Genomic DNA, 19,275 nt, shown 5'->3' with positions numbered 1-19,275 from the left:
TCTAAAGGATGCATATTTCCATATACCAATACATCCTTCACACAGAAAGTATCTAAGGTTTGTATTCCAAGGGATACATTACCAATTCAAAGTGTTGCCATTCGGAATAACGACTGCGCCAAGAGTTTTTACAAAATGTCTAGCAGTAGTAGCTGCACATATCAGAAGGCAGCAAATACATGTGTTCCCGTACCTAGACGATTGGTTAATCAAAACCAACACGCAAATACAGTGTTCACAACACACAAATTATGTCAAAGAAACCCTAAACAAACTAGGTTTCTCAATCAATTACTCAGTCACACCTTCTGCCGTGTCAAACACAGCAATACCTAGGAGCAACAATCAACACAGTAAAAGGAATTGCCACTCCAAGTCCACAAAGAGTCCAAACATTCCACAATGTAATACAAGCCATGTATCCAAACCAAAAGATACAGGTCAAATTAGTAATGAAACTCCTAGGCATGATGTCCTCATGCATAGCCATTGTCCCACACGCAAGGTTGCACATGCGGCCCTTACAACAGTGCCTAGCATCACAGTGGTCTCAGGCACAGGGTCAACTTCTAGATCTGGTGTTGATAGACCGCCAAACATACATCTCGCTTCAATGGTGGAACAGTATAAATTTAAACCAAGGGCGGCCTTTTCAAGACCCAGTGCCACAATACGTAATAACGACAGATGCATCCATGACAGGGTGGGGAGCACACCTCAATCAGCACAGCATCCAAGGACAATGGGACATTCAGCAAAGACAGTTTCATATAAACCACTTAGAACTGTTAGCTGTGTTTCTAGCGCTGAAAGCATTTCAACCCATAATAACCCACAAATACACTCTTGTCAAAACAGACAACATGACAACAATGTATTACCTAAACAAACAGGGAGGAACACACTCAACACAGTTGTCTCCTAACACAAAAAATATGGCATTGGGCGATTCACAACCACATTCGCCTAATAGCACAATTAATCCCAGGGATTCAGAATCAGTTAGCAGACAATCTCTCTCGGGATCACCAACAGATCCACGAATGGGAAATTCACCCCCAAATACTGAACACTTACTTCAGAATGTGGGGAACGCCACAAATAGATCTATTTGCAACAAAAGAAAACTCAAAATGCCAAAACTTAGCATCCAGGTACCCACAACATCAGTCTCAGGGCAATGCACTATGGATGAACTGGTCAGGGATATTTGCGTACGCTTTTCCCCCTCTCCCACTTCTTCCATATCTAGTAAACAAGTTGAGTCAAAACAAACTCAAACTCATACTAATAGCACCAACATGGGCAAGGCAACCTTGGTACACAACACTACTAGACCTTTCAGTAGTACCTCATGTCAAACTGCCAAACAGACCAGATCTGTTAACACAACACAAACACCAGATCAGACATCCAAATCCAGCATCGTTGAATCTAGCAATTTGGCTCCTGAAATCCTAGAATTCAGGCACTTAGACCTCACACAGGAATGTATGGAGGTCATAAAACAAGCTAGAAAACTTACCACTAGACACTGCTATGCAAATAAGTGGAAAAGATTTGTTTATTACTGCCATAATAATCAAATTCAACCTTTACACGCATCTGCAAAAGAGATAGTAGGATACTTACTATATTTGCAAAAATCTAAACTAGCTTTCTCTTCCATTAAAATACATCTTACGGCAATTTCAGCTTACCTGCAAATTACGCACTCAATTTCATTGTTTAGGATACCAGTCATAAAAGCGTTTATGGAAGGCCTAAAGAGAATTATACCACCAAGAACACCACCAGTTCCTTCATGGAACCTCAACATTGTCTTAACACGACTCATGGGTCCACCTTTTGAGCCCATGCACTCTTGTGAAATGCAATACTTAACGTGGAAAGTTGCATTTTTAATTGCCATCACATCTCTAAGAAGAGTGAGTGAAATTCAAGCATTTACCATTCAAGAACCATTTATTCAAATACACAAAAATAAAGTTGTTCTACGGACCAATCCAAAATTTTTACCAAAAGTAATCTCACCGTTCCACTTGAATCAAACGGTAGAATTACCAGTGTTCTTCCCACAGCCAGATTCTATAGCTGAAAGAGCACTACATACATTAGACATCAAAAGAGCACTAATGTACTACATTGACAGAACAAAACTAATTCGAAAGACAAAACAACTATTTATCGCCTTTCAAAAACCTCATACAGGAAATCCAATTTCAAAACAAGGCATTGCTAGATGGATAGTTAAGTGCATTCAAACCTGCTATCTTAAAGCTAAAAGAGAACTGCCTATTACACCAAAGGCACACTCACCCAGAAAGAAAGGTGCTACCATGGCCTTTCTAGATAATATTCCAATGAACGAAATATGTAAGGCAGCAACATGGTCTACGCCTCATACATTTACCAAGCACTACTGTGTAGATGTGTTAACTGCACAACAAGCAACAGTAGGTCAAGCTGTACTAAGAACATTATTTCAAACTACTTCAACTCCTACAGGCTGAACCACCGCTTTTGGGGAGATAACTGCTTACTAGTCTATGCACAGCATGTGTATCTGCAGCTACACATGCCATCGAACGGAAAATGTCACTTACCCAGTGTACATCTGTTCGTGGCATTAGTCGCTGCAGATTCACATGCGCCCACCCGCCTCCCCGGGAGCCTGTAGCCGTTTAGAAGTAGATCTTAAACATTTGTACATTTGTAAATATATTACTTGAAACTTCATTATGTACATACGCATTCACTCTATTGCATGGGCACTATTACTAGCATACACAACTCCTACCTCACCCTCTACGGGGAAAACAATCTAAGATGGAGTCGACGCCCATGCGCAATGGATTCGAAATGGGAGGAGTCCCTCGATCTCGTGACTCAAAAGGACTTCTTCGAAGAAAAACAACTTGTAACACTCCGAGCTCAACACCAGATGGCGGGATGTGCACAGCATGTGAATCTGCAGCGACTAATGCCACAAACATATGTACACTGGGTAAGTGACATTTTCTATATATATATTATATATATATATATATATATATATATGTGTGTGTGTGTGTTTGATGGCATGTGTAGCTGCAGATACACATGCTGTGCACTGTTCCTGCCATCTAGTGTTGGGCTCGGAGTGTTACAAGTTGTTTTTCTTCGAAGGAGTGTTTTTGAGTCACGGGACCGAGTGACTCCTCACTTTCGGCTCCATTGCGCATGGGCGTCGACTCCATCTTAGATTGTTTTCTTTCTGCCATCGGGTTCGGACGTGTTCTTCTTCGCTCTGTATTTCGAATCGGGGAAAGTTAGCTAAAGTATCAAATTTGACGTAATTGTTCTCGTTTGGTACCGGTTTAGTGTTAGTGTATCGGCACCGACATCAAGACCGCTTCGGCGGCCCTTCGGGGCTTCCACTCTTCGAGGCCTGGTCGGCCCAACCACACCCGTCCCAGACTAATGGACCGGACCCCCTTCCGTTTCTGTCCTAAGTGTCACACAAAGTATCCTTATACAGACCAGCACAGAGTCTGTAACCTGTGTTTGTCACCCGAACACAGAGAGGATACTTGTGAAGCTTGCCGAGCGTTTCGATCGAAGAAAACCTTGAGAGATCGACGGGCAAGAAGACTGCAAATGGGGTCGAAACTGAAAGAACAGCTTGACATCAAGGAGGAAGAAAGAATCTCCATCCAAGAAACGGACTCTGATGAATCAGACAGTGAACGTCCCTCGACGGGGCATCTAACCGTGAGTAAACCTGCCCCGTCCCAGACTCTGGGTCACACCAAGAAACTCAACGCCATGTGGACGCCCCCGCCAGCAGGCCATGGCTCAACCCACAGAAGGGAAGGTGACCAGATAACATCTGCACCGAAAAAGGCCAACGAGTTGCCGAAGACTTCCGGCTCTGTTCGAGAAACCGCCACTGAAAAATTTAGACACTGAGTGATCGAATCGACCAAACCCCTTAAAAGCTACTCGGAACCGAAAAAGACTATTATGTTAGAAACTTCGGTACTGAAAAATGCGGCCTCGGAGCCGAAACTGACCTCATACACTGAGGAGCGCAAGGGCTTTCCATGCAACTCGAGGAAAGACCTAGATTTGAGCAAGAGTTAGATATAGAGGAACCTGATCAAAGACAACAAAGGTTACATATCCAAAAGGATACTGGCAAGGTTCATACTTTACCTCTACTCGAATCTAAAAGAAAACTTGCATTTCAAGAAACAGAGATGCAATCAAAGGCCAAAGTGGTTAGAGACAAGTCACCACCACCACAGGTCGCACCACAACCATCCCCACTGCACTCACCACATTTGTCACCAGTGGGAACACCGTTAATGCAGTCACCCACACATACTGGGATGACCCAAGATGATGCTGATGCATGGGATTTATATGATCCACAGATATCGGATAACAGCCCAGAGTGTTATCCAACCAAGCCGTCACCACTAGAGGACAGTACAGCATATACGCAAGTACTAGCCAGGGCAGCTACGTTCCACAACTTAACGATGCACTCTGAACCAGTGGAAGATGACTTCCATTTCAACACTCTGGCATCCACCCATGCATCCTATCAAAGCCTGCCAATGCTACCGGGCATGCTCAAGCACGCACAAAAGGTCTTCCAAGAGCCTGTAAAGGGAAGAGCTATAACGGCTAGGACCGAAAAGAAATATAAACCACCCCCAACAGACCCAGTGTTTATAACGCAACAGCTCACACCGGACTCCGTGGTTGTAGGGGCGGCAAGGAAAAGGGCAAACTCACAATCAGGGGATGTTACCACCTGACAGAAAGAGTAGAAAATTTGACGCAGCGGGCAAGAGAGTGGCATCACAAGCAGCCAGTCAATGGCGAATTGCAAATTCGCAAACCCTACTTGCACGCTACGACAGGGCACACTGGCACGAGATGCAAGACATCATCCAGCACTTGCCCAAGGAACACCAAAAATGTGCCCAGCAAGTAGTTGAAGAGGGACAGGCCATATCTAACAATCAGATAAGGTCCGCATTGGACTCTGCAGATAGAGCAGCACGAACTGTCAACACGGCTGTAACGATTCGCAGACATCCATGGCTGCGAAGTTCTGGATTCAAACCAGAAATTCAACAAGCAGTATTAAATATGCCGTTTAACCAACATCAGTTGTCTGGGCCGGAAGTCAATACTGCCATAGAAAAAATGAAAAAAGGCACTGACACGGCCAAAGCCATGGCCGCGCTCTACTCCACACAATTCAGAGGCACTTTTAGGAAACCACAATTTAGAGGGGGGTTTCGGCAACAAACATCTGAACCTTCCACCTCCCAAACAAAACCCACCTATCAATCACAATACCAAAGAGGGGGGGGGGGGGGTTTCATGGTTCCTATAGAGGACAATTGCCAAGAGGAAGAGGGAAATTCCAGCCCTCCAAACCAAGCCCTAGCAAGCAGTGACTTTAATGTCACAGCACCCCAACACTTGTCACCAGTGGGGAGGCTAACCAAATACTACCACAATTGGACACACATTACCACTGACACATGGGTCCTGTCAATTATCCAACATGGTTATTGCATAGAATTCACAACATTCCCTCCAGATGTGCCACCAAAACCGCACAGACTATCTCTACAACACTTAGACCTAGTACATATAAAGGTCCAAGCACTGTTACAAAAACAAGCAATAGAGCTAGTACCCAATCACCAAAAAGGAACAGGCGTTTACTCACTATAATCCCTCATTCCAAAAAAGGACAAAACGTTAAGGCCTATCTTAGATCTCAGAACACTGAATCTCCATCAAATCAGATCATTTCCACATGGTAACACTTGTCGTTCCCTTACTAAAAAAGGAGGAATACATGACAACACGGGATCTCAAGAATGCGTATTTCCATCCATCCTTCTCACAGGAAATACCTAAGGTTTGTAATTCAAGGCAAACATTATCAATTCAAAGTGCTACCCTTCAGGATAACAACAGCCCCCAGAGTATTTACAAAATGCCTAGCCGTAGTAGCAGCTCACATAAGGAGACAGCACATGCACGTACTCCCATATTTGGACGACTGGCTAATAAAAGCCAACACTCAACAACAATGTCAATTTCACATGCAATACATCATAGAAACTACATAAACTAGGGTTCTCTATAAATTACCACAAATCACATCTGCAACCATCCCAACTACAACAATACTTGGGAGCAACACTCAACACACAAAGAGCAATTGCCACTCCAAGTCCACAGAGTCCAATCGTTCCAAAATGTAAGATCAAGCATACAACCAAACCAACACTACACGGTAAGATTTGTAATGAAACTACTAGGCATGATGTCCTCATGCATAGCAATTGTCCCAAACACAAGCCTACACATGCAGCCCTTACAACAGTGCCTAGAAAACAATGGACGCAAACACAGGGTCAACTACAAGATCTAGTGTTGATAGACCGCCAAACACACTCTCTGACTTCAGTGGTGAAACCCTATAAATTTAAACAAAGGGCAGCCATTTCAAGACCCAGTGCCTCACACCATTATCACAACAGATGCTTCCATGCTTGGGTGGGGAGCACACCTCAACAATCACAGCATACAAGGTCAATGGGACAATCAGCAAAAACTACTTCACATAAATCACTTGGAACTGCTAGCGGTATTTCTAGCATTAAAAGCGTTCACCCACTGATAGCCCACAAACACTTTCTTGTAAAGACAGACAATATGACAGCAATGTATTATCTCAACAAACAGGGGGGGACACACTCGTCACAGCTGTGTCTCTTAGCACAAAGAATTTGGAATTGGGCAATTCACAACAACATTCGCCTAATAGCACAATACATACCAGGCATTCAGAATCAGTTAGCTGGCAATCTCAGTCGAGATCAACAGCAAACTCACGAATGGGAAATACATCCCCAGATCCTACAGGATCACTTCCACCGCTGGGGAACACCAAACATAGATCTATTTGCAACAAAAGAAAACGCAAAATGCCAAAACTTTGCATCCAGGTACCCACACCCTCAGTCCAACGGCAATGCTCTATGGATCAGCAGGTCAGGGATATTTGCTTACGCTTTTCCCCCTCTCCCGCTCATTCCTTATCTGATCAACAAACTGAGTCAAAACAAACTCAAACTGATACTCATAGCACTAACCTGGGCTCGCCAACCGTGGTACACAACACTGTTGGACTTATCAGTAGTACCCCACATCAAACTACCAAACTGATCTGTTTGTGTAGTGTCAACAGATCTGGTCTGACACCCGAATCCAGCATCGCTCAATCTAGCAATCTGGCTCCTGAAATCTTAGAATTCGGATATTTAAACCTTTCACAAGTGTATGGAGGTCATTAAACAAGCGAGAAAATCTACAAGACATTGTTCCACAAAAAAATGGAAAAGATTTGTTTGCTACTGTCAAACTAATCAAATTATGCCACTAGATGCCTCCACACAAGACATTCTAAGTTATTTACTACACTTACAAAAGTCTAATCTAGCTTTCTCTTCCATTAAAATCTATCTCACTTCAATATCTGCCTATCTGCAGCTTAAACATACAACATCGCTTTTTAGAATCCCAGTTATTAAAGCATTTATGGAAGGACTAAAAAGAATCATACCCCCAAGGACACCACCAGTACCTTCGTGGAACCTTAATATTGTATTAACACGACTCATGGGCCCACCATTCGAACCCATGCATTCTTGTCAAATCCAATTTCTAACTTGGCAAGTAGCCTTTCTAATAGCCATCACATCACTTAGAAGAGTGAGAGAAATACAAGCATTTACTATTCAAGAACCCTTTATACAAATACATAAACCTAAAGTGGTTCTCCGTACAAATCCAAAATTCTTACCTAAGGTCATATCACCATTCCATCTAAACCAAACTGTGGAACTCCCAGTCTTCTTTCCACAACCAGAATCAGTAGCTGAAAGGGCCTTGCATACATTAGACATAAAAAGAACACTAATGTATTACATTGACAGAACGAAACAATTTTGTAAAACAAAACAATTGTTCGTAGCTTTCCAAAAACCTCATGCAGGTAACCCTATATCCAAACAAGGCATTGCCAGATGGATAGTTAAATGCATTCAGACCTGTTACCTTAAAGCTAAAAGAGAATTACCCATTACACCAAGGGCACATTCCACTTGAAAGAAAGGCGCCACAATTGCTTTTCTTGGAAATATACCAATGACAGAAATTTGTAAGGCAGCCACCTGGTCTACACCTCATACATTTAAGCATTACTGTGTAGACGTGTTAACAGCCCAACAAGCCACAATAGAACAGGCTGTATTAAGAATATTATTTCAGACAACTTCAACTCCTACAGGCTAACCACCGCTTTTGGGGAGATTACTGCTATGTAGTCTATGCACAGCATGTGCATCTGCAGCTACACATACCATCGAAAGGAAAATGTCACCCAGTGTACATCTGTTCGTGGCATGAGATGCTGCAGATTCACATGCGCCCTCCCGGGAGCCTGTAGCCGTTTTTAGTTGCATGAAAATTGTAAATATATAAATATTTTTTTTTATACACACTATATACATACATTGCTACTCCATTGCAGGGGCACCTCTAGTATACTCACAACTCCTACCTCACCCTTTGCGGGGAAAACAATCTAAGATGAAGTCGACGCCCATGCGCAATGGAGCCGAAAGGGAGGAGTCACTCGGTCCCATGACTCGAAAAGACTTCTTAGAAGAAAAACAAGTTGTAACACTCCGAGCCCAACACTAGATTGCAGGAACAGTGCACAGCATGTGAATCTGCAGCGTCTCATGCCACGAACAGATGTACACTGGGTAAGTGACATTTTCCATCAGTGGCTCATTGGACTGCTCTCCAAATATGACCAATCCCACTGGGATGAGATGTCGATGCTGCTCCAGCATCTCCCAAATCAGTATAAGAAACCAGGCCATGAGGTAATTTCTGAAGGTAAGGTCTTTTCCAATGCAACTATTTGGTGTTTGTTAGATGCACCTGATACTGCTGCGTGGGGCATGCACTTCAAGTGTCCTCATTAGGCTGTTAATCCCCGACTTTAAGCTGGAGGTGGAACAGAATCTTCTCAACCTGCACTTCATTGATGAGCACCTCTTGGGACCGCAGGTGGAGAACATTTCAAAAGGACATTGTCAAAGCAATGGGAGCCCTTCAGGAGCCATCTCCTTGCGTTTCCTTTTGCAGGACTGTGAGAAGGTAGCCTCTTTCTAGCCTTGTTACCCCCACTTTTGGCCTGTTTGTGAGTGTATGTCAGGGTGTTTGTCACTGTTTTCACTGTCTCACTGGGATCCTGATGGCCAGGCCTCAGTGCTCATAGTGAAAACACTATGTTTTCAGTATGGTTGTATGTGTCACTGGGATCCTGCTAGTCAGGACCCCGGTGCTCATAGGTTTGTGGCCTATATGTATGTGTCACTGGGACCCTGTCACACAGGGCCCCAGTGCTCATAGGTGTGCATGTATATGTTCCCTGTGTGGTGCCTAACTGTCTCACTGAGGCTCTGCTAACCAGAACCTCAGTGGTTATGCTCTCTCATTACTTTCAAATTGTCACTAACAGGCTAGTGACCAATTTTACCAATTTACATTGGCTTACTGGAACACCCTTATAATTCCCTAGTATATGGTACTGAGGTACCCAGGGTATTGGGGTTCCAGGAGATCCCTATGGGCTGCAGCATTTCTTTTGCCACCCATAGGGAGCTCTGACAATTCTTACACAGGCCTGCCACTGCAGCCTGAGTGAAATAACGTCCACGTTATTTCACAGCCATTTTACACTGCACTTAAGTAACTTATAAGTCACCTATATGTCTAACCTTTACCTGGTAAAGGTTAGGTGCAAAGTTACTTAGTGTGAGGGCACCCTGGCACTAGCCAAGGTGCCCCCACATTGTTCAGAGCCAATTCACTGAACTTTGTGAGTGCGGGGACACCATTACACGCGTGCACTACATATAGGTCACTACCTATATGTAGCTTCACCATGGTAACTCCGAATATGGCCATGTAACATGTCTATGATCATGGAATTGCCCCCTCTATGCCATCCTGGCATTGTTGGTACAATTCCATGATCCCAGTGGTCTGTAGCACAGACCCTGGTACTGCCAAACTGCCCTTCCTGGGGTTTCACTGCAGCTGCTGCTGCTGCCAACCCCTCAGACAGGCATCTGCCCTCCTGGGGTCCAGCCAGGCCTGGCCCAGGATGGCAGAACAAAGAACTTCCTCTGAGAGAGGGTGTGACACCCTCTCCCTTTGGAAAATGGTGTGAAGGCAGGGGAGGAGTAGCCTCCCCCAGCCTCTGGAAATGCTTTGTTGGGCACAGAGGTGCCTAATTCTGCATAAGCCAGTCTACACCGGTTCAGGGACCCCTTAGCCCCTGCTCTGGCGCGAAACTGGACAAAGGAAAGGGGAGTGACCACTCCCCTGACCTGCACCTCCCCTGGGAGGTGTCCAGAGCTCCTCCAGTGTGCTCCAGACCTCTGCCATCTTGGAAACAGAGGTGCTGCTGGCACACTGGACTGCTCTGAGTGGCCAGTGCCACCAGGTGACGTCAGAGACTCCTGCTGATAAGCTCCTTCAGGTGTTAGTAGCCTTTCCTCTCTCCTAGGTAGCCAAACGCTCTTTTCTGGCTATTTAGGGGCTCTGTCTCTGGGGAAACTTTAGATAACGAATGCATGAGCTCAGCCGAGTTCCTCTGCATCTCTCTCTTCACCTTCTGATAAGGAATCGACCGCTGACCGCGCTGGAAGCCTGCAAACCTGCAACATAGTAGCAAAGACGACTACTGCAACTCTGTAACGCTGATCCTGCCGCCTTCTCGACTGTTTTCCTGCTTGTGCATGCTGTGGGGGTAGTCTGCCTCCTCTCTGCACCAGAAGCTCCGAAGAAATCTCCCGTGGGTCGACGGAATCTTCCCCCTGCAACCGCAGGCACCGAAAAGCTGCATTACCGGTCCCTTGGGTCTCCTCTCAGCACGACGAGCGAGGTCCCTCGAATCCAGCGACACCGTCCAAGTGACCCCCACAGTCCAGTGACTCTTCAGCCCAAGTTTGGTGGAGGTAAGTCCTTGCCTCACCTCGCTGGGCTGCATTGCTGGGAACCGCGACTTTGCAAGCTACTCCGGCCCCTGTGCACTTCCGGCGGAAATCCTTAGTGCACAGCCAAGCCTGGGTCCACGGCACTCTAACCTGCATTGCACGACTTTCTAAGTTGGCCTCCGGCGACGTGGGACTCCTTTGTGCAACTTCGGCGAGCACCGTTTCACGCATCCTCGTAGTGCCTGTTTCTGGCACTTCTCCGGGTGCTACCTGCTTCAGTGAGGGCTCTTTGTCTTGCTCGACGTCCCCTCTCTCTGCAGGTCCAATTTGCGACCTCCTGGTCCCTCCTGGGCCCCAGCAGCGTCCAAAAACGCCAAACGCACGATTTGCGTGTAGCAAGGCTTGTTGGCGTCCATCCGGCGGGAAAACACTTCTGCACGACTCTCCAAGGCGTGGGGGATCCATCCTCCAAAGGGGAAGTCTCTAGCCCTTGTCGTTCCTGCAGTATTCACAGTTCTTCAGCCTAGTAAGAGCTTCTTTGCACCAACCGCTGGCATTTCTTGGGCATCTGCCCATCTCCGAGTTGCTTGTGACTTTTGGACTTGGTCCCCTTGTTCCACAGGTACCCTCAGTCAGGAATCCATCGTTGTTGCATTGCTGATTTGTGTTTTCCTTGCATTTTCCCTCTAACACGACTATTTTGTCCTTAGGGGAACTTTGGTGCACTTTGCACTCACTTTTCAGGGTCTTGGGGAGGGTTATTTTCCTAACTCTCACTATTTTCTAATAGTCCCAGCGACCCTCTACAAGGTCACATAGGTTTGGGGTCCATTCGTGGTTCGCATTCCACTTCTGGAGTATATGGTTTGTGTTGCCCCTATCCCTATGTTTCCCCATTGCATCCTATTGTAACTATACATTGTTTGCACTGTTTTCTAAGACTATACTGCATATTTTTGCTATTGTGTATATATATCTTGTGTATATTTCCTATCCTCTCACTGAGGGTACACTCTAAGATACTTTGGCATATTGTCATAAAAATAAAGTACCTTTATTTTTAGTATAACTGTGTATTGTGTTTTCTTATGATATTGTGCATATGACACTAAGTGGTACTGTAGTAGCTTCACACGTCTCCTAGTTCAGCCTGAGCTGCTCTGCTTAGCTACCATTATCTATCAGCCTAAGCTGCTAGACACCCTATACACTAATAAGGGATAACTGGGCCTGGTGCAAGGTGCAAGTACCCCTTGGTACTCACTACAAGCCAGTCCAGCCTCCTACAAGGACCCAGTTCAGAGAGGTGCCAAGAGTATCTCTCCTGAAGCATCTGCCTCCTACCTGAGGCAGCAGCAAACACCTACAGGGGACAACTCCATTGGAGATTATAGGGCAGGGGTCTTCAACGAGTAGCTCGTGAGCCACCCATAAGTAGCGCTCCTGTGTGTAGCCCAGCCTACAAAAGCTGAAATGTTTTCATTTAAAACAAACATGTAAAGTTGTCTGTGGTCAGTATTAAAATTCTAATAATAATCATAGCTCTGGATGATTTTCAGCAACATAAGTCGCTTTTACTACAAAAAAGGTTGAAGACCCCTGTATCTACTCCGGAGGTAGGAACAAAGGGAGTGTGGCAAAGGGAGCTGCCCCTACAAAACACTGAGTTCATCTCCCTTACCCCCTTTCACACCACATCTTTTGGGAGAAGACTTTGGGGTTTTTGTTCACATTGGGAAGAGATCACCTCCGATCGGTTGGTTTTGTCCAGCATCAGGAAGAGTAACCGCTTAGTACTTGCCGCAACCACACCTAATATCCCTACCCCAAAAGTACCCTCTCTCCTGAACACCTGTGCCTCTTTCTGGAGAAAGTTGACACTCATTCACAATGAGTCATTGGCAGCTATGATGGCAAACAAATGCGGTAAAGGTTATTTTTCCTGTACTTCCATACCTCCAAAAAGAATGGGACACCAATGCCTAAACCTGACCACGGGGCCCTTAACACCTAATCCTATCAAAACACTTCTACATGGTAATGCTCCATGACATCATCCCTCTATATCAGCAAGACGACTTCCTGAATTCTCTTGACCTGAAGGAAGCCTATTTCCACATCCCAGTCCACCCTGCACACCGCCGATACCTGCGGTTTGTGGTAAGTGGGCAGAGTTTTCATTTCAAAGTGCTGCCCTTGACGGTCACCAAGGCCCGTCACCAAGGCCCCCCTCCCATGCCTCACAATATATTTTGCTGAGGTAGCCGCTCATCTTAGTGTTTCCTTATTTGCCCAACTGGCTGATCAAGATCAAACAGTGCTTGGCACATACCCAGACTGCCATAATCCTGTTGTAAAATCTGGGTTTTGCCATTAAAAAAGTCATGTTCCAACTTTAACCCCCTTCATACACAGACTTTCCTCAGAGCTGTTCTCAACCCAGTCATCAGGAAAGCGTACACCAGCCAGGCTCGGATTCCAGATTTCCCAATTATTTTTTCAACCAGTTAACCACTTAATGGTCAGGCCGGTTATGTGCCGCCTCTGCATGATTGCCTCGTGCATTGTCATAGTTCCCTATGCAAGATTACACATGTCTACTATAAGAGTGCTTAGAGACACTGTAGTCACAAGTGGAGGGTCACTGAAAAGATTAGTGTTTAAATTGGTCCTGCATCCATTGCTCTCTGCAGTGGTGAAACCACAACAATCTTTTGCGAGATGGCCCTTTCTCAACCCAATTCCACAAATGACCGTTACAACGGATGCTTCCCTCACAGGGTGGGGGACCTTGGCACCTCATCCACAGGGGTTTGCACATCAACTCCCTAGAGTCGCTGGCAGTCTATTTGGATCTCAAAGCTTTCTTATTTATGATCCTACAGCACAATGTAGTCGTCATCATAACAGACAAAATGACCTCTGTACTATCTCCAGAAACAGGGCCACAAGCACTCACAACGGTCAGCATTATTGCTGAACATTTGATGGTGGGCACTCATCCGTAAGTCTGATGTCTTGAGTGCAACTTCGCTGAACTTGGAAGCATCCGCCAAGACCTTAATGGAGAAGCATTTGCCTCACCAGATTGTTTTTGAAGTCATCCAAAGCCACCTTTGAGTCCAACACCTAGGGGACAGTGGGATGAACAAGGCCTGCATCTTTACTCCTCCCCTACCTTGACACCAACTGATCCCACCAGACTGAAGGGGATTTGAGGAAATCTTGGAGTAATTGAAGTTTGGTCTCTCATTCCGTAAATAAAACTGGCAGGGGTAGGTAAGGGGCAGTTTAGTCACTACACTGGTTTGTTGGCTAAGACTTACTGATGATGTTCTTTTCTTCACATTATCTCTTAATTATTCAGTTTAATTATTGAGTTTCATTTTCAGTATTGTGTTTTAATTTGTGTGCTGCACAAATCGTGTGTGGCAGGTCGAAGGTGTTGAATACAAATTTCAGTTGTGTGGGCTGATTAGGAATTGTTAATGCACTCCACTGTAAAATGGCATGTATTTTTTCAAGTTCTGTATTTTGAAGTGACACTGTGGAAATATGTTTAGGCAATGGGTCCTAAATATGGAAAAACTTTGGTTAATACTGTGTTTAGTCCAAAATACATCCTCGCATGAGCACTAAGCTCAGTGTAGATTTGTATGAGAGTGTCTCTCTAAAAATTCCAGCTCTGTAAAGTTCTTTTTTTTTTTTTTTGCCAAGTCATTTTTTTTTTATCTGAACTTTCTATGCACTTTGAACATCTGTTGCACAAACGCACTTCTTCAAAAAGTTTAATTAGAGCTTTTAAATAATTTGTTAAAATACGTTTTTGCTTGGGTTTCCCTTCAGGTTGATGATGATCCAGTGATGGGCTTTCATCAAGTGTTTATTCTGAAGAATGTGGACAACAACTGGATTTGCACCAATGACATGTTTAGATTATCGTTACACAACTTCGGCTGAGCCTTTCCACCTGAAGCTGAATGTGCAGTTTCTCCTCCTCTTGTCACGATTTAGTCACATTGACCGACAATTCCAATCATCATATACAAGGAAAAGGGCCAGGGAGGAGGGCAAATCCTCTCCCTCCTATGAAGCAAGACCTTCGCCTTTGCAGAAGAATTTCAGGTTCTGCTCATTGTTGGCGTAGCTGTGTATGCTGTTTGGAATTTAGCCATTGCTGCAGAATATCTGGGAGTTAAATGTGGTACAAGCATGCATTGGGAAAAAGAGTGATAAGAGAGGAACATTTACAATTAGTATTGTCATGTTTTTTTCAAGCTCCCCTTTTAAAATGACAAAATGGCAAGAGATTTTGGAAGAATTAAAAAGAAAAGAAAAGTTGCAGCTACCGTGCGGCTCCAAATTGTCATTTTCACACGCTTTAATAAAACCATGCCATTTCTTAAGTTGAACATAGTTTTATTTAGTTATGTTGTGTACAACTGCTACCCTCTTCTTTCTTTACCACTTGCCATTTCCATGTCTTTTTGTGTTTGTGTTTCACATTGAACCAACCAGGATTTAAGCAATCTAGAGCTTGTTAGCCTATATAATCTTTTCATAGCTAGCATAAATTTAGCAATAAGAGGTTTATGACCATGGTTTATGATCACATTTTGTGCCTAGATGAAGCATCCTTTGTTTTTTGAGGGAGAAAGGGAGATTGGGAGATTGGGTGAGCCTACTTTTCACTCTTTAGCAAGTGCACTGATACGGTTCTTACACTGAACAAAATATTTTTCACTATGTACATATCAATTCAGTTTGCCACTGCGCAGTACTGGTGTGTTACTTTCCCAATAGTGATCTCTGAAGATAACCCAAGCAGTTCTTATGTGCCTCTTACCATTAGTCTTATACAAGTGTGAAGTGCTAGATGTGAATTCTTATGGTTAAAGAGGTGTACTTTTGATCCCATTCCTCCTCCTCACTCAGCCCTCAACTTTCCACCTCTGTTAGATCAGCAAGTCAGGCTTTTGTGTACAGCCTGGAATTTGAAGCAGTCACAACAAGCCATGTAAAGTACTGAATAACAGTTGCCTCTCTCCAGGTAAAAGGTAATATCAAAATGCTTACAGGTTTTTTTGGCAGACACTTTGCTCATGAGGAGCAGCACTTTGCAATCCTCTTGTTCCCCAAGTACTTCTCCCTTTTCTGCCCCCCACACTGATCCTTGCAGTGGACATGTCTTGCAGTACACATGTCGTTTTTTTTTTATTTTTTTTTTAAAGGTACTTGCCCTTACAGATAAGCTTGTGACTTATCATTTTGAATTTAGTGTATTAAAATCTGGAATATGAGATTTTGAAGGTTTTTTTCCATTTCTTTAACAGTGTTTACTAGATGCTTAAGGTAATTCTTAAGTTGCATTCAGTTTATTCTATTTGGTTGATCGGCGATGGATAAATTGCTCTTGACTATGCTGTGAAATGGTTAGTACTTTCAGAATTGTTTATTCTGGTTTACTGTGTTTAATGTTGTTTTCCTTTGCAGTCGCTGATCCTCGGGAAAGTTAAACATGGATACACATCGCCGGCTAGCACTTCAGAAAAATAAGAGTTAATAATTATTTTCTTGTTGAAATGGTTTGGATGAGGTTCGTTTATACGCAACAAAATGCCCAATCAACTGTTGTATGAATCTAAAGCAGAAATAGTATGTGGGGTGGTCATCGGTTTATTGCTACTTTGCCCATCTGTTGTGACGCGGTAGATTGTTCAAAAATCTGTGCACCCCATGTTTCAATTGAACTGAACGTTCGAATGTTTCCAAGGTAATACTTTAAAGGTATTATCCCGAACCGTAATTTAGCTTTCTTAATTGCAAAATTGTACATGTACTTTAAATTGTACACATCTATACCCAACAATATTGCTCGTCTTGCATTTTACATTTACTGTAGTGTTTCGGTAAGTGGCCCTGGAATGCTCAATTTTATTTATTACTGTTGGAACGTACAAACATTTATGCAACTTTATTTTGAAGTTTTATGCAGCACATACTACACCCAATGAGTGTCAGAGTGCTTTACATAAGAACAGTTACAAATACATTAAACACTTTATTTATGTTATACTGTGCACAGGGCAAAATTCAAGTTGTATGATAAAAACTAACGTGATCATTTTTTGAGTCAGTTCATGTAAAAGTTATTAGGTCCAAAAACGTTGTCATTTGTTGCACTCTGGGTGAATTCAGTGCAACCTCTGTAATAAGAGCAATTCCAGTCAAAATAGTAATGTTGCCTCAGCCACTGTGTTAACTCCAGTTAACTGTCACGTCTAGAATTTTAGCCCCTATCCAAACATTTGAATAGGTAATGGCTCATACCTACAAGTAATGCTAATAAAGGCAAGTTTGGTTCACATTAAATTAAGTTCTATATACCGCACACCCTCCTTTCATCAAAATTACAGATGTACAAATAGAAACAAAACAGTTACAATCAAAGCACTGTTAGCAATCAACACTTAAAACATACCACATGAAGTAAAATAAAAAATATACTTTTTCATGTGATGTTTAAGATAAGATGATTTTCTCATTATACTCGCTTGCTGGGGTTACAAGGGGCGGGGGGGGAATATAATTAATAATAAAATAACCATAAAAGTACTTGAGCGCTACGCTGCCACTCCTCTGTCCTCTTAGCCGGCACAGGGTCCTAGCCTACCCTGTGGCAATTCCGGACACTGCTCAGAGCAGCGTTAGGATTGGCTGGGAGTGCCCAGCTAGGGCGCTGCTAGGCATACTGGGAGCCTTTGCCTTTTCTTCGAGAGAGCACTGTGCGCATGTGTGTTTGGCCAGCCCTAGACAGCCGGCCAAACACACCTGAACACTGAGGAGAGTGCACAGTGCACTCCCCTCATCCCTCGTGGCCCACCCCCTTAACAACAAAAGAATAATAAACATAGCTTATTAACTTTTTGTTGTTAAAGATTTGTAGTGGCTAATGCTGGTGGGGTGGGGGGGGGTGGGGTTGGGGGGGGAGATGCTCCTCCACCATAGCGGAGCAGCCATCGCTGATACTAACATACTATTATCTGCCTATGCTATGCTCTCCTCAGACATCTATCAGTCTTGAACATAACCCTATAATTACCGCTTTTTCAAACACAGTTTAATCAATACACTTGACAAAGCTTTAAGCACATTTTGCCACAGGATTAATATTCCAGATATGTCCATTGGTGACTATCAATATTTTTTTGTTTTTTTAAGTTTTACGACCCTAAGGGTTTTGGTGAATTTAGGGGATCATTAGGATCCTGCTGAGGCTTTAATGCAAACGCTGTCTCTTTAAATGTAGTTCCTTAGGGTCCTTCCTGTGGTCAAAATCTTCCTTTTGTTTCCTTTCTTCGTGCATACGCCTATGACCATTAATAGAAACATTTACACTGTTTTTCCTCCGTTCCATATTTCCTGGAATTAGCTTGCAGTTGGGATTTCTGCTCCTAAATAACTCAAAAGGCTCCTTTCCAGTGGTTTGATGCAGCATCATTCTGAGTTTCAGGTTTGTGGCGGTCAACTTTCCTCTCAAAACCAACTATTTTAGGCAGACAAATATTTTCTTTGACAGTGTGATAATTTCCAGTTCTGTTACATTGTGGATGTGTTTAATCCCAAAATATCAAAATACTCCTGTTTCTATGGTGCAAATCTGACAGCGACTTCTAGTTGCAGATTCCTTACCTTAGAATTTTCTCCCAGGCGTCAGACGGTATCCGGAGATTTTTCTTCAAGCAATACCCTTGCGCGTCGGTAGGTGGTGTTGGTCGACTCCGCAAGCGTCCTGGTCGCTGTAATGACGTTGGGATTAGTACATTGACGCCGCCCTCAGGCAGTGACGTCCGTTCTTTTCTTTCTGCCACACGCTGATCTGGAGAGAGATACCCTTAGTTATTTTTTGGCCAAATTTGACTGTTTTGTCGAGCTTTTTTGGTACAACTTTGGTGCGTCGAGAATGTCCCCGAAGACTAGGTTCAAGCCTTGTGAGGACTGCCATCAGACGATGTTGGTGACGGATCCTCATCGCGTTTGTCTGTGGTGCCTCGAGCGCGACCACGACCCGAAGTCGTGCTTTGAGTGTCGCCGGATAGGGAATCCAAAAGGCTGGAACAATTTGGTAAGACATTGTTTTTTTTTTTCCTCCAGCCTAGTAACCTTCCCCGGCGCT

The 19,275-nt window shown here is 43.9% G+C and overlaps 1 protein-coding gene across 2 annotated transcripts in view; it reads left to right on the top strand.

The window, feature by feature from the left end:
* NUTF2 (nuclear transport factor 2) overlaps positions 1 to 15,511 on the top strand; it is a 140,182-nt gene extending 124,671 nt beyond the window's left edge. For both annotated transcript variants that reach the window (XM_069217590.1, XM_069217589.1), the window contains exon 5: positions 14,946 to 15,511. In XM_069217590.1, coding sequence (XP_069073691.1) covers positions 14,946 to 15,059 — 114 coding nt within the window. In that variant the 3' untranslated portion in view covers positions 15,060 to 15,511. The remainder of the gene's footprint in view (positions 1 to 14,945) is intronic.
* Positions 15,512 to 19,275: the final 3,764 nt, after the last annotated feature.

Source organism: Pleurodeles waltl, chromosome 12 (genome assembly GCF_031143425.1).
Source record: "Pleurodeles waltl isolate 20211129_DDA chromosome 12, aPleWal1.hap1.20221129, whole genome shotgun sequence".
In the NCBI taxonomy this organism is placed as follows: domain Eukaryota; kingdom Metazoa; phylum Chordata; class Amphibia; order Caudata; family Salamandridae; genus Pleurodeles; species Pleurodeles waltl.
This window is presented reverse-complemented; position numbering and strand designations above follow the sequence as displayed.